The sequence below is a fragment of the Hyaloscypha bicolor genome, assembly GCF_002865645.1.
Source record: "Hyaloscypha bicolor E unplaced genomic scaffold K444scaffold_52, whole genome shotgun sequence".
Classification (NCBI taxonomy): Eukaryota; Fungi; Ascomycota; class Leotiomycetes; order Helotiales; family Hyaloscyphaceae; genus Hyaloscypha; species Hyaloscypha bicolor.
The window spans coordinates 81,037-96,313 of record NW_020194554.1 but is presented as its reverse complement, the minus strand read 5'-3'; the positions used below and the strand labels follow the sequence as shown (position 1 = coordinate 96,313).

The window sequence follows — 15,277 nt, the reverse complement described above, 5'->3', positions numbered from 1 at the left end:
TGAGACAGGGGGGTCCAGGGCTGGCACAGACCAGAAAGTCAACAGCACGAGCTTTTCAGTGACCTTCACCCCTGTCTGTGGCTGGCTTGTTACACCTAATTCCCATAATACGTTGTAAGCGGCGGCCGAAATTGGCCCCTGCGCCAACACCAAAACCTCAACTTCCTGTCCTCTTTTTGAGACAACACAAGTCAGTTAAAGGTGCAAAAGACGTATGTAGGACTTGCGAGATCTGGTATGACTGTAAGAAGTTGTAGAGAGAAAAGAAGTTAATTTGCTGTCTAGTAAATACTTATTTTCTGGTGTCCGCTGAATTTGTCAAAATCGACCCTTTTTTTACTCTTCCCGCTAACCTTTAGCCTCCCTCCGCATGCAGTGAAGCCGCCTTGCTTTTCGAGTTCCGGCCTATATCATCGACGGCCCCCTTCTATATACCCACCAGTGACATAAACTTCTCCAATCAGAGTACGAAACGCTAATAGATTGTTGGTTTTCTTTTCAGATATCTTTTGAATTTTTGACATCCCAGTGAGCGATTTATTTGAGGGCTTATTCCGCTCAAGGGTATCTCTCAGGACTTCACTCCTTCCCGGTTTGTTTAGAAGGATCCAACCGGTTTGCCGTGACCAGATTTGTTACAATATCGTCAGCTCCTCCGAGAAGTAAAGAGATACATTAATTCCAGAAAATACTAACTCCGGCGCTGCGTTGTCTAATGTCTATGTTCCTTCAAGCGGGGATTCTGGCACGCTCATTGGCGCTTTTTTCCCCTTCAACCATAGCACCTCATAGCGTCTCTGACCCTCAGCACGGGTTCAGGAAGAAGAATTGAGGAATTCAATGTTGTTGGAAATCTGATGGAAGGAAGAATAAGATCACTACAGAGGAAGGGTGGAAGAGGGGTGCTGACCGCAGCGATAACGCCGATCATCCTGGTCCTTAATAGGAAGGTCGATATGGTCCCCGTTCCCACCTTGATCCCGCTCGGACAGCTTCCCGAAGTTGACATAAGGCAGTGACCTTCCAAATAGGACCAGAGGCGGCATTAAAAGATCAACAAACCCCGCAATTCATTGCCAATCGCCTTCCCTTGCAGGATGGAGACCAGGACTGAGTAGTTTCTGACAAGCTTGATCAGGTAGCTCTCAGCGGTCCCGCAGCTGTACAAAAGCTCAACGAGTCCCTTCCCTGGCAATTTTCTTTGTTAGGTTTTGTTCCATTGTTCTTTGCTTTCAATTATTCGTCAATATGAAGCTATTGAACACTCGAACCGTGGCATTGTTCACGCTTCTGTGCGGGTTCTTTACGGACGTCGTCCTTGGCATAGACTTTCGCAATGCTCGTCCTCGGCCTGTTCCACCGGCAGATTTTGAGGCCGCTGCCACCACGATTCTGAATGCTACCTTCCAGCAGCTGATTGATCATGAGAACCCCTCGTTAGGGACCTTCAGTCAATTTTATTACTATTCCACTGAATTCTACAAGGGTCCGGGAAGCCCAGTTGTCAGTAACCCCGAAAAGGCAATTTGTTGATCTTCAGACATACTGACGAGCCTCATTTACAGATCTTCTTCACCCCGGGGGAGATTGCTGTTGTTGGGTATCAAAAGTAAGTAGCGGCTCATTACTTGCACACCATGACTAAATATACGTGCATAGGTACGCAACCACAAATAGAACCACTGGTGTCATTGCGCAAGAGATTGGTGCCGCACTCATCATCCTTGAGCACAGATACTGGGGATTTTCTTCTCCATTCCAGGAATTGACGACCGAAAATATGCAATATCAGACCTTGAAGAACGCCATTGCCGACCTCAACCATTTTGCATTGACTGCCAAGCTTCCATTCGACCTTTCTGGTGCTACCAATGCGGATAAGGCACCATGGGTCCTTGTTGGAGGGTCGTATTCTGGTGCTTTGACTGCGTGGACTGAAAAAAAGACGAGACCTTCAGTCATGTGGGCTTACTATGCAAGCTCGGCAGTAGTGGAAACAATTGGCAATTACTGGTCTTACTTCCTCCCCGAAACCGAGAACATGCCCAAGAATTGCAGCACAGATATCTCCCTGGTTATTGACTACCTCGATCATATTGGCATGCATGGTACCGTAAATGAGCAGACGGTGGCCAAAAATTTGTTTGGACTCGGAGGGTTAGCCCACTACGATGACTTCATGGAGTAAGTTGTTGATATTTTCCGCTGCTTGCTCTGTTAACAGACTTGCAGAGCGTTGGCCAATGGACCCTACCTGTGGCAAGGCAACCAATTCTATACGAATAGCGGCTTCTTTGATTTTTGTGATACGATTGAGGGCGTCACTGGTAATAGTAGCAGGATCCCAGGAGCGAGCGGTGTCGGTCTGGAAACAGCCCTCAAAGGGTACTCGGATTGGATGAAAAATAAATTAATACCGGGCTACTGTGAATCATATGGTATGTCCAGTGCTGCCTTCAGGCTGTTGATACTCGGCTTTGTGCCCTTAATCAGACGCTACCCTCAACTATTTCATCACAATAGAGCCCACTAACCTCTCTATAGGCTACCCAGAATTTAATGGGACATACAATGTTGAGTGTTTTGACTCATATAACGCTTCTTTGCCTTCGTATACAGATATTAGTGTCGGCAATACCTACGATAGGCAGTGGGACTGGTTTCTGTGTAGCGGATTCGGATGGTACAACTCTCTATCGCTTGTCCACTCCTCAGAATGCTAATTTGCTTCCTAGGTGGCAAAATGGAGCAATTCACTCACAGCAAACAATCGTGTCTCGCTTGATCCAAAATCCATACTGGGAAAGACAGTGTGCTCAGTGGTTCCCGACGGAGAATGGATACACATACCCTCTTAATGCCGGTGCTTCGTATCATACCGCCAATGCCTACACTGGTGGCTGGACTGGGTTCATTGACTCGACTCGCCTCGTTTTTGTTTCTGGCACAAATGATCCATGGAGAACCAGTCAAGTCGTCTCGCAGTTCAGACCCGGGGGACCCCAGAAATCGACCCAAGCTCAGCCTATCTTCGACGTACCAGGCGGATATCACACGAGTGACCTTATCACCCAGAATGGGGTTGTAAACCCTGAGTGTGGGGCTATTCAGGCACAGGTGGTCAAGCAGATTGTAGAATGGGTCAACGAATATCCCGCGAAGATATGAGTCCGGGGGTGCAAGATCGTACGCACATGGCAGTCACGTTGGGATCGATCTACTGCATTCTGAGGCATAAAAAGAGACTTGCGTATAAATTTAATGAATATTTCACTTTGCTGGTGATGTTAGCAAGGACTCGTGGTTTGCGAGAGTTTTCCAAAACCCCGATTTTTTGTGCGTCGTAAACAATCAGACCTATTGTTTCCTATGTTATTATCTGAGGCTGCGGCTTCTTTGTTATTAATGCCAAATAGCCTTCCTCCAATTATGTAAATACTACGCGGTCGTTTTGTGCTTGCCACAGGCCCACAGATCACATGTGTCTAGAAAACCAGCCAGTAAGTAGAAGCAATAAGAAAATGTCGCCTGGTGCTGTTCTTTGTTTAAGCTAGTACAGAATATTGGTTTTTTTTTGGTGCTCACTTGAACGGAGAAAGATTCTTAAGGTTTGTCTACTTGAGACAAATGAAGTTTATAGTATTGCCTTTCTCATTATCCCCGAATAGCGTTTAATTAAAGCAAACAAGTATAATATAAAGAGAGATTTTACTTTAAAGGAAACATTTCTATTACTAGCTTTTCTTTTATTACTAGAGAAAGCCATTTAATATAAGAATAATTTAATTTAATTCTTTAATTTTTAAAGCCTTTTTTAATTATATTTTGTATTTTAATTAGCTTATAATAATATTTCCAATATTGCCTTTTCTTTTTTATTAATATATTTAGTATATTATTAAATTACTAGAATTATTAACTTTATTTCTTATATAATATCTAATTGAATTATATACTAAATTCTTTCTATATTCTTATAAAACTATTATATTAATAATTAATTAAGGTATAATTAGAATAAAAAGTATAATTCCTTATTTATATAATTATTAGTTCCTTAATTATCTATATATTTCTCAATAAATAATAATATTAATACTAATACTAATAAGTTAATAAGCTCTTGCGAGTAATGATTAATAAATAAAAGTATAAATAACTAATTAATAAGTAAACCCTGTGCCGGAATGAATAGTGAACTAAATTGCCAATTTAATAAAAACCCTATAGTCAATTCTCGGCCCAAACTGCTACCACCACATCTTACGTTGCCTGCACCTCTTCCCCTAACCCTGACCCCAAACTTACGAAAGCTTCGAGTCGAAGATTCATCTAAAAAGGAGTAGCCACGACATACTTCTTCAAGCCCGAAGTACACAAACGCTTACAGCAATTCAAACAGAGATCATGTCACACCAACGAGATACATTCATAATGGATGTGGATACAGAATCACAATTGGGCTTCTAGTCCGAAGATGAGTTAGTGGACTGTGGACTTTAGTACAGAGAAGGCAAGAGAAAAATTGTCTCTCGCTGCAAGAAGGCAGAGGATGATGATATCTTCAGAATCTCGGAATCTCCGAACGAAAGCAATATCGCATCACGATACTGCTGTAGTGGTGAGTACCTCTTGGAGCCAGACTCGGATATCACAGTCACTATGGCCATCCAAAGAAAGGCGTTATATGGAGAGCCGACTTCCCTCTCGATTCCGAATCACCCAAGCAGAAACGTGCAACGATGTACAAGCGACTGCACCAAGCCTGTAACGAAGACTCTCCAATCGAAGGGGCACCAGTTGGTGCACTCACAGCCAGTTCCGAGATAGAAAGGTTGAATTTTTTGAAGGACATGGACTCAATTGAAGAATGGTTGTTTGGAGGAACTCTTGAGATATGGGAGTCACATCTTGTGATTTTAGTTAAGATACCCGAGAGTTCGGAGAGAGAGTTAGCAGCACTCAGTCCGACAGGGAAATATTGAGCCTTTAAGGGAGATACAACATGGATCGGCGTGGCGGAGCTTGCTCCAGATTCATCCCTTACAAACATCAAAATCCGTCTCGGCGGATTCTGAAATATTTAAGCTCCATCTCACCAGTGTGGTCAATAGTTTAGCAGTTCGTAGTTTGAACTGTAGTTTAAACGAACTAGTTGGCTTTTATTAAAACTATCATCGGACTACTGAGGATATAATTCTCGCTAGTTTGAACTGCAGTTAAGTGGTTTAATAGGTCCAAATTGCAGTTTGAACTAATAGTTTTCCCGTAACGGAATATTGTCTCGCCTATCTCGCTACCTAGTAAATTAGCGTGAAATTAGATAGCCCTAACAAAGGAATATTGAAAATTTTCTCTCCATTACCAAGCCAAATTATATATAAGGCTATTCGAATACATCTCACTAGCCACAACGCCCCATACTTATTATGTCCTCTTAATTAAGGGGCCGTAGAGCTTTCAAGCATTTAACTAGCTAGTCAAGGTTGTCTTTCGGCCAAACAATATCCCACACTTCAATAAATAATGAACCAAACCAAGAATTAGCCCCATTTATATCAACCTCCCCAATAGTCTCTTCAGTACTCTCTTTACTCGATAACGTCCAATCCCAAGATCTTCTAGATAAACCATCCCCTGAAACCTCTCGCTCCTCTATACTAATATTCGAATCTACAAAAACAAAAAGAAAGCATAAATTAAAGAAGTTTATACTAGATGAGGATTTGTTTATTGGACCTAAGATTAAAGACCAAGAATAGGGTAATTAAAAGTGGTAGAAGCGGTAATAGAGACATTTGTTAGTGTTTTGTACTTATGTAATTCTCACGTGCTCTAAAACTGCAGTTTCAACTGCAGTTATATGTCTAAACTAACTAGTTCTAATATATCTTCAAACGAACTAGTTCCCTTTTGATTAAACTGTGAACGGACTGGTAAAGCTTCAAAGCAGCAGTTTTCCAACTAGTTGGAACTATTAACTACACTGTATCTCACCAATTTGATTCCAGAAGGTCAACGTATATAAGGCTTCGTCATCTCCACCTAGAGGCTCACTTCAGGGGAGACAGTGCATGCGGAGAAGCACGCCATCGTAAGCGATTCTCCCTCAGACTTTTGAATGTTGTTGTCATTCTCCTTATCGCTGTCAATACCCAATCATCCTCCAGTAAAACCACTCGCTCGGCTACCCCTTTACTCTCTGCCACGACAGAAATTTGGGGAAACAGTGCAAGCCCACGAGGTGAGGGAGGGATCGCGAAACCTAACTTATGGCAACCCTCCATCAACCATCACCGCATCCCCCTGTTGTCTTCACGATTCTTCTTTAATGTTATTGCCTGGTAATTTCCCAGGAAGATCGCCCATGTATCTCTCTTTGTCTTCTCACCAAGCTCGAATCTCCACTAACCGCTTCATAACTTCGTTTTAAATGATCAATTCATTTTCGTTCGCATGGCGTGTTGCTTTTGGCTGCTAGGTCAAACGAATGTGGCCCCTAGTTGACTCTCCCAGAGCAACCTTTTAGGGCCTATATATAGCCCCTAACGACAGACTCAAATCAATAGTTCAATACGTCTCTCTTTATCCAGTGTTGATTTGTCGTGATGACACCTCAAGCCAAAATGCATCTGCCTGTATGCAGCCTATTGCAGGAACAGAAACAGCTCTTTAGCGCAGATTGAGTGATCTATAATCTATGATAAATACCCGAATTGTAATTTGTGGACTTGTTGTCATTTTTAAACTCGCTGTCAACTTCTCCTCACCCCCACGTTTTCCCTTTTTCTTGCACTCTACCGTGGTCTAGAAGGCTCGAAACATTCCCAGCAGAAAATCATCGAAGTTAACATGTGACCTTAAGGTAAACTACTGCTTTGTTTAATGACTTTGCTGCCATGATCTCAGTCGCTGTCATCCATTTCTCTGCACACAAACTCAGCTTCCTTAGCTCCACCCAACTGCTGCAAAACGCAGCTGAATTCTTTAAAAGCAGTAACGCGGGATCTAAGCAACTGGTTGTCTCGATTTATTCGGGAAAGAATAGGAAATCCAAAACTCATTTGGCTATGGCATGGTAGGTGCTGTTCTGCAACTGGTGGTTTTTGTTTACCGATTTATTCTCCAAGGTGAGACTGATTATATATCCACCAACCCTCTCACGACCTCAAGTAGTTCCATTATCATCAAGCAGCAATGCATAAGTGGACAAGTCCTACGTGCCACAAGCAAAAGGGCAAAACCGCAAGGTATACGAAGCCGATTTGAGAGACAATACTGCGCCACTATAATCGGAGCGTGCGGACTGGGCATGCAACAGCGTGCAATACCACCAGTATACCATTCCTTTCAAGCCTCCACCTCCAAATCCAAATGGAACAGTAGACCAAGCCAGCATTCATTCCTGATTGAAAACCCAATACTTGCCGTCAAAGTTAATTTTACAGTCATTCCCCTTTCCCTCCTACATACGCTCCCCCGAACGATCATCACCCCTGCCCGGCAAATGCAGAACGGTTTCCAGGTTAAAAGGCAACGCCGCTCCGGAGCTCCGTCGCGTGGCGAATGTGATACCTGGCTTCTCCGGCCATGCCACCGGGGATCACGCATTGCGATTGCATCGAAATGAGGTTGTGGGGAGCTAACTTGAGACGAAGAGGGTGTTTTCTACCCCTCGCGCCTTCTTCCCTCCGTCACTTGACTCACACCCCTTGCAGACTTCACCGCAATTGTAGCAACAGCTTTCAATCCACCTCACCACACTTTCTTTTATAATAGGTATGGAAAAAGGAAGGCCTGGTGGATGTGAATCCATATTCTATAGTCCTATCCATAGAACCCTTCATCTATCCTCAATCCTCGATGCCCAAGCCACCGCTCCTCAAACTCCCTGTATAAACAAAGAAGGAAAAATCAACGCCCAAAGGGTAATCCCGCCCCGTACGCCAAATCCATGCCCCAGCCAATCTATCAATTTATTCAAAGCCCTCAACTCAATGCTCTCAGTTCAAGAAAGCGGGCGCGCGGGCGAGAGGAAAGAAAGAAATGAATGAAACGAAAGAAAAGTGAAGACCACACCAGCGCTTGGTGAGCCTTTTCGTGCACCGTTGATGCTGATGAGGTTGAAAAGGACAAATTTTGGCGCCGTGAATGTATGTGAGTCGAGTTTCGACGATGATATATGCGTGTTGTGTTGAACATTTTGGTGTTTCGAGTACTGACGGCGAGGTTGTTTCCGACAAACGGTGATCGAAGCCACTCTCCTCGAGAGTCGAGAAGCAGAACCGGTCCAGCCAGTCCTTTTTCTCGCAACGTAACTAAGCTAAACGGTAGCACTCGGGCTCCGCCCGTTACTCTCCGCCTCCAACCCTCCACCGATCAAACTCCCACCCCTCGACCTATATCCAGCAACCATATACCCATCCTCCCCATCCATCTCTAACTCAAGCGGCGTGATAGGACCCGGGCTACCGCACGGCAACAGCCTCGGGCTGGTTGGCTCCTTCTTCTGTCCCGGCACACTTGCCAACGAACTCTGTGCCGCCAAGCGAGCTTGTGCGATCATGTCTCTTTGATATTGCTGCAACTTCCTCGTAACGTCGCTTGATTTCCGTTCGTGGCCTTGTCGGGAGTGCGATTTGTTCTTGCGCTTGGATTGCAGAGTGGGGATGGCGAGGTTGGTTGGTGGGAGCAGCGTTCTGCTCGAGACGGAGGGGTTGGATGGTGTCGAGACACCTGTTGAAGCGGGGGACTTGTAGTTCGACGGGTGGTATTTGCCCATAGGCTTGAGCAGCGGTTCGGGGATCGTGGGTGAGGGAGGGCCGAGGAGATTTGGGGTCAGGATATGGGAAGGCATCTTTGGAGAAGGCATTTCTGCTGGCGAGGCAGCGAGAGAGGTCGAGCTAGATATGGTTGGAGAGTCGGGGTATGTTGTCTTGGGATTGGCGGAGAAGGGATTCTTCTTGTGTGTTACGGTGGTAGGAGACTCGTGGTGCGGAAAGTATCCTCTGGTTCCATTAGCTGCAAGTACTTGGCTGCAATAGATTCAAAATTGGCGCGGAGCATACCCCGGCAGATCTCCTCGTGCGCTCAACGGAGTGTAGACTTTGGGGAGGCTTCGACTCGGCAACTCGATGGCAATGGGCTGGCTTCGCTTTCTTCCAGGGGTGTCTGGTACAACGGGCCCTATATCAACATTCTGGTTAGCATGAGGTACTGTGGTAGGCTTCCACTGGGACTTCTCGTGGCTGCGTAGGTGGCACTTGGTGGCATTGGCATTTTGTGGCGGGGTAGTGAGCATGGTGCGGCGCCATTCCCGTCACCGCAGCACAAGCAAGGAACCCATCCCCACTCAGCGTGCACCATCGCGAACCCACGACCCACAGAGGACTGACCTGCAGAAGCATCCTCCTTCCCCTCTCTGCCCTCCAGGACCATCCCCTTCAGCATAACGACCATAGAGTCCTCGCTCTTGGTGCTGGTAACGCTGCCGCCGGAGCTGCTTCTCGTGAACGCGGGCCGCTGTCGTGGGCTGCGGTTCGGAGCTGCCTGCGCTGCCGATGCCAGGTATGACGCCGGTTTGAGAGACCGGCCTGCCATACTGTAGTGCTCTGCCTGCTGCTGCTGCTGCTGCTGCGCCGTTGCCGCCGACTCGGATGGAAGAGCGACGATATGCTCCAGTGAAAGGGGAAGAAGCCTCGTGATCTCTGTGACGATCCGTCGACAAGACGCTGGTCGACGTCGTGGGTCGTGTCTGACCGGTTCGCGCTGTCCTGATTGCTCGGAATTCGAGCCGAGGAGTGGGGGAAGCAGAGGGTAAAGTTGCTGCGAGCGAGCAAGGAATCCGGACCTGAGCTCCGGAGGTGTCCTCGTATTCGGTAGGGTCGTCGTTCAATGTCTGTGTGAAAGGGGGAGAGGGAGATGGAGAGAGAGAGAGAGAGTCGGAGTTGATGGATGGTTTTCGTGCTCGTTTGTGTCGCTGTTGCTGTGGCCTGAGGAAATTCTGGGAATGACGTCGGTGAAGGCAAGGCGTTCGTCAATTTCCACAGAAGGAGAGCCAAAGGCGAAAGGAGCTATGTGATATTGAACAGTGAACCGCGACCGAGCACACGAGAGAGACGCGGCCAGTGCAACACGATTTTGGTGATCTGCTTCGTCGTCATCGCTTCGCAGCCATTTGTGTTGCTTATCTGCTGGCGATCCTGCTTGCTCCTTGAGGGTTTGCAACCTCGTTAACAAACGTTTTCACTCCATGCATGTCGCGGCATATATCACAAAAGTTTGAGCCCAAGTCACTTCGAATGTGTGCGAGCCACGCTGCTGCGGGTTGCACAGCCATGGCTTCATTCGGATCCAGGCATGCTGTACGTGATGATGGTGGGGAAGGGAGAGATGATCTGCGAGCGTCGAAGCTGTGGTGAGTTGTGACCCACAGTTTTCGGCCCCTCTTGTGATTGCTGAGCATACCTTCACCTCCCGCTCCACAAACTTCAACTTTCTCCTAATAGTTTCGTCGCAATTATCTTTCCCTACCACGCACCAGGGATCCTAATTCTCATAATTCGTTTCAGAGCGGCTTTCAGGTCGAAAAATGTATATTCTACCAAGATGGCATGTCAATCATGACAGGGAAAGGCAAAGCAGCACAACGGACCCCGAAAAGTCAACGATCGACAGATCAACTTTATGCTACTAAGCGATAGCAACCCACTACCCTGTTACACCCTATCCGTGTTCCAGGATCTCATTGAATCGTAAAGTCGAAATTGTGGGACGCCGTTTCGAAAGTTTGTCAAAGAATGCAAGGCGCGGAGTTTGCGGAAGGCTGCGGCGTTGATCCTCTTCGCGCCAAGAGTTGAAGAAGCAGATCTATGTGCTCACACTCCCGTCTTTCCGTCTTTTTCTAATTTGTGTACGAAATATTCCGTTTCTGAGATGCAAAGGAGAGCTGCGAATAACATTCGTAAGTAGATACGAGGCAACCGGAGCTGTCCAAGTGTTCAGAATTTCCGACGCCAGCTCGAACATTCAGAGCACAAGTCAAATCCTCAGTTGAGCCTTCAGAAATCTTTCACACATTATTTGTTTTCCTTGAAAGAGACCCTGAAGCCGGCACATCAACCCTAATATGTTGATCTCGGGTTTTAATCGGCGAGGAGGGGCCTGAATCGAGGACCACGTTCGATTCGCGCGGATCAAAGACCCCGAAATCAAGCGTGCAATATATCGTCAGCCTCAAAACTTGGTTTTATACTCTTCTTATCCGCCTTCCGGCTCAGGGGTCCTCCGCATAAAATAAGTGCCGAGCCCAAGCTCTCTTTCACCATTTCATCAGCCTCAATTTCAGGATCATTGCAACTCGTTGCACATCAGAACAACAAGGTGAGTTATAAACATCAGGCTGCTGAACGGAGAAGCCCCTTTTGCAGCTAGAACAAGGCGTTGATACTGGGCTTGATGGAACTCCTGGATACTGAGAAGTAGGTTGAAATGAGTTACTATGCAGAAACTGCCAAACTCAACTGGTCCCGCCAATCGCAGTGGCCCAGCCTTTCTAGTATCCCAAGTCCACGGCACCAAGACCACGAACATCTGAAAGCCATCCCATCAACTTCCGATGCCACAGCCTGCTTCATTGTCACTTTCCCTTCGTGCCTTGTAAATGAACAGACACTTCACCTCTTCACTTTTCGCGCATATCTCAGACGAGTCGATGACATTGTGCTGCTCGGCATGAAAGAAATACAATCAATCTTGCACTACGCATCCAAAGCCGCACATTCAATACCAGCTAGTTCCTCTCGGTCATCTCTACTCCCTGTCAAGCTATGCCAAAAGGGTTTATCTATGTGAAAGTTCAGCGAAACAGGGAAAGGTGAAATGTTGATGCCAGAACACCCATCCACCAGGTCTCATTGATTGTCCCACGACTTTGCGAGGCAATGTGAGCAATATAGTTCTTGAAAGGAATCTGAATAATCAAAATGGATGAATTCTACTCGTACAAAATGGTATCTTCGTGAAAGGACGCTCGATTGAAAATGGTATACTCGCTCTCCGCAACCTCATCTTAAGTCTGCCGCAACGCTCCGATGCTCTCCTCTCCCCATCTGCTGCTTTCGGGTATCATGTATCATATCACGCTCGTCTCCTCGTCTTCTGCCACCGCTAATTCTTCTCCTCGCCTCTCTTCTTGCCACGCCACCCGACTCGAGTATCTCGTTCGCGCAATGTGTTTATACCTGAGCCCGTCCGGTCCACCTCGATCTGTTGTTCTTGTGCTTCACCCAGAATACCACCATCCCGATCGCACTAATCAACCACTGCCACAAAGTCAGCCATCTCCAAATGCATATCCACATCTTCCTTCTAAACAAAAGGGATCGCTCCCCCTCCCTTCCTCGGCCCGTTCCCCTTCTCCCCTTCCCTCCACCCCAAAGGGGATTCTTGAAAACCAGGACTCACCAACAGTGCATTCACCAGATCAACCCAGACCGCATTCTTCATCCTCTGCACCCCACTGTCCCCTTCGGCTTTTTCCTTGATATACATGTTCCCAAACAGCCCAAACAGCGCGATCCAGAGGATGAACAGGGCCGTGTCAACCACCCACGCGAACGGGACGCGCGACATGAAGGGGATGAGGTAGAGCAGGGCGGAGAAGGCGCTCAATGACGCGGTGACTTCTGCGTAGACCTGTCGCGTGGCGCATCAGCATTTGGGTTCGAAAAGGGAGGGGGAGGGGGAGTGCGATAGGCAGGAGAAAGAGGGAAGGCAAACCCATTTCCCATCGCTGTACTTGTGCTCCCTGTTCGCTTTGTTCAGGTCCACGCCGTACAGGCCGCAGACGGCGAGCGCCATGATCATCTGGACGAGGCGGAAGACCGAGTGCAGGATGTAGGAGGCGGTCATTTCGGCGCCGTGGAGGAGGCCCATTTTTGCTGTGTATTCCTGTCCCTTTTCCCGTGTAATGATGTGTTCGTTGCTTTCGTAAAGTCCGTTCGGTCGGTTCGTGTGTGAAAGTTTGATGTAGAGTGAGTTGGTGGAAGGGGTGGTGGTGATGCAGGTTGTGGATGGATGGATGGATGGATGGTGGTTATGTAGATCGAGTTGTTGGCAAAAAGCAAGCGCAACGATTCACCCTCACCGTTGCGGCTTCTTAAACAATCACGAAACCGCTCATCTTCCCTCACACCACCCTGGCCCAGCCTCGACCTCTTCCTTGGAAATCGTGGCCCAATCGAGCACTCAAGGCCAAGCCTCGTCCTCGAGGGGCTTGCCCAGATTGATGGACTGATGGAATGCGCCCTCTATCACCCAATGAATTTCTTGGTTTCGAGGTGGAGTGATGCGCGATGATGCTGCAACCATCAGGGATGCAGCGACAATGACGGCATGTGCAGGGAGGTGGTGTAGCGAGTGAATGCCCTGGATGTGAGTGATTGGCCAGGCAATGAGATGGCAGATTTAGTGGGGTTGTGGGACGAAGCGAGCGGATGACGGCGTCAGGGGCAATAGCTTGTTACGAGTTTGGTGTGTAGGGGAGATTGAGTTCTTCCCGTGGAGTTGACTTTCTTCGTTGCGTTTGATTCTTCATTTCGTTGAGGATTTATGTTTAATGATTTTATCTGTTATATCTTGAAGGCGTCGTAATATTGCTCGAAATTGTAGGGAGACAGTTTTCGAAGCAAAGTCCTGGCCCCTGAGTCAAGTCAAGTGACTCTCACGGTTCCCATCTTCCCTTCTTTATTATCTGTTAAACAAGATTTAAGCGCCTCTTTGCGTGCTTTCGAGACTCTCAGATGAATTTCCCAAACCCCACTATCCTAAATAATCTACTTCCTCTACTTCCTCAAGACCCACGGCGCCGCCTTCCAACTCCTCACATCCCAAGGCTGCAGGTTCCCCCCACCCGTCACATCCCCTAGATTCTAGCACACAATACCCGCATTAACATCATTCTTGAGATCCCAAAAGTCGAACCGTGGCGGGCTCGTACTAGCCATCGTGAGAGCACGTGCGCGAAAGACGGGGAAGGGGATTAAGTCGAGGGAGGCGTAGTGGGGAATAGGATCTGTGGGAGCGTTGACTGGAGGTTGGCTGGTGCTTAGGGGATGTGAGATGACAAGAGGAGGGTAGTGGGGTGGTAGAAGGGCGAGGACCAGGAGGTGCGCTGATGAGTTCGAGGTTGAGGTTGAGGGATACGGCAATGTAGAGGCCGGCTGTTAAGGCTGGGCAGACGAAATTTGGGTGTAATTTGCATGGGGATCCCCTACTGGTTGGGCTGGGTACCTGAGTAGAAGGTCGGTGTGTGTTGAAGGTATGCTGCCAGCTCCTAGTATCGGACTCTAGGAACAAGACGCAAGCAATTGCTGCGGCCCGCAGGCATCTCCTTGGACTGAGCTGGGAACCATTAGGTACCCTGACTGCAGATACTGGTCTGGAATGGCATTCTGGTCTGAAATGTTGGAGCGTGTTTCTAAATCTGGAAAGTCGGACAATGTCAGAGAAAGTGTATCGCACAACGTTACATCAAGAGATTCTGTTTGTTCAGAGGTGGTCGATATTAAGCTCCCGTATTCGCCAGTACCGATCGATGGCAGTTGAGTAAGTGAATGATGGGCACTAAGGTTCGACAACGGCTTTGAAGTGTTGTCGAGAATGGAAGAGCTAGCAGGAAAGACCGATGGCAGAGCATTATTCGAATGTAAGCGTTCAACTTCTTGTTGGATAGTGGATAGTGGATCTTGGAATGGGCGTTCTGGTGGAGCGGAGTTTCCATCTGGGGCAGATTGGCCTTGATATTCCTTGATTCCCAAGTCAACGTAATCGTAAATGGTTGAGATGGACTCCTTTGCTGAAGAGGGGAGGCGCTGTCTGAGTTCTTGGATTCCTCTGCATATGCGTTTGGAGTTCTGCAATTTTTCTTTTTGCCTCTGGCCTATGACTTTGGTCAAAACTTTATTGCTAGTCGCGATAGGTCCAACTAAGTGGAGAGGCTCACGGTACGCTTTTGCTGCAACTCGATTCCGCTCTTTGCCGCCTTTTATGATGATCGGTGGTCGAGACTGCTACCCTGACGCAAAGTCTATTCTCATAGCTGTGGTCAACATTATGCTCGTTTCCCGCCTGCAAGGAACACTGGTTGGTGGTTTGAGAATCATCAATTATTAAAAATCCATCGCTGATTTATGGCTGACGATCAATATTAGCCAGGAAGAATATCCGCAAACCCCGAAACTTTGGCTGACGGTGCGTCAGCCAATAGCAGAGCAAT

The 15,277-nt window shown here is 47.4% G+C and overlaps 3 protein-coding genes across 3 annotated transcripts; 1 reads left to right on the top strand and 2 right to left on the bottom strand.

Annotated features, from left to right (window-relative positions):
* Nucleotides 1-1,214: 1,214 nt before the first annotated feature.
* On the top strand, nucleotides 1,215-3,349 carry K444DRAFT_556596 (endoprotease). Its single transcript, XM_024876754.1, has 6 exons — nucleotides 1,215-1,503; nucleotides 1,566-1,609; nucleotides 1,660-2,184; nucleotides 2,233-2,438; nucleotides 2,545-2,683; nucleotides 2,736-3,349. The coding sequence occupies exons 1-6, from the start codon at nucleotides 1,249-1,251 to the stop codon at nucleotides 3,166-3,168; spliced, it is 1,602 nt and encodes a 533-aa protein (XP_024739982.1). The 5' UTR covers nucleotides 1,215-1,248; the 3' UTR covers nucleotides 3,169-3,349.
* Nucleotides 3,350-7,976: 4,627 nt separating this feature from the next.
* K444DRAFT_327541 (uncharacterized protein) lies at nucleotides 7,977-9,893 on the bottom strand. The gene is made up of 3 exons (XM_024871926.1): nucleotides 9,396-9,893; nucleotides 9,069-9,186; nucleotides 7,977-9,008 (listed from the first exon to the last, which is right to left on the bottom strand). Exons 1-3 carry the CDS (start codon nucleotides 9,598-9,600, stop codon nucleotides 8,324-8,326), a joined length of 1,008 nt encoding a protein of 335 aa, XP_024739981.1. The 5' UTR covers nucleotides 9,601-9,893; the 3' UTR covers nucleotides 7,977-8,323.
* Nucleotides 9,894-12,044: 2,151 nt separating this feature from the next.
* K444DRAFT_327594 (uncharacterized protein) lies at nucleotides 12,045-13,062 on the bottom strand. The gene is made up of 3 exons (XM_024871927.1): nucleotides 12,781-13,062; nucleotides 12,466-12,696; nucleotides 12,045-12,323 (listed from the first exon to the last, which is right to left on the bottom strand). The coding sequence occupies exons 1-3, from the start codon at nucleotides 12,934-12,936 to the stop codon at nucleotides 12,237-12,239; spliced, it is 474 nt and encodes a 157-aa protein (XP_024739980.1). The 5' UTR covers nucleotides 12,937-13,062; the 3' UTR covers nucleotides 12,045-12,236.
* Between the last annotated feature and the right edge of the window lie 2,215 nt (nucleotides 13,063-15,277).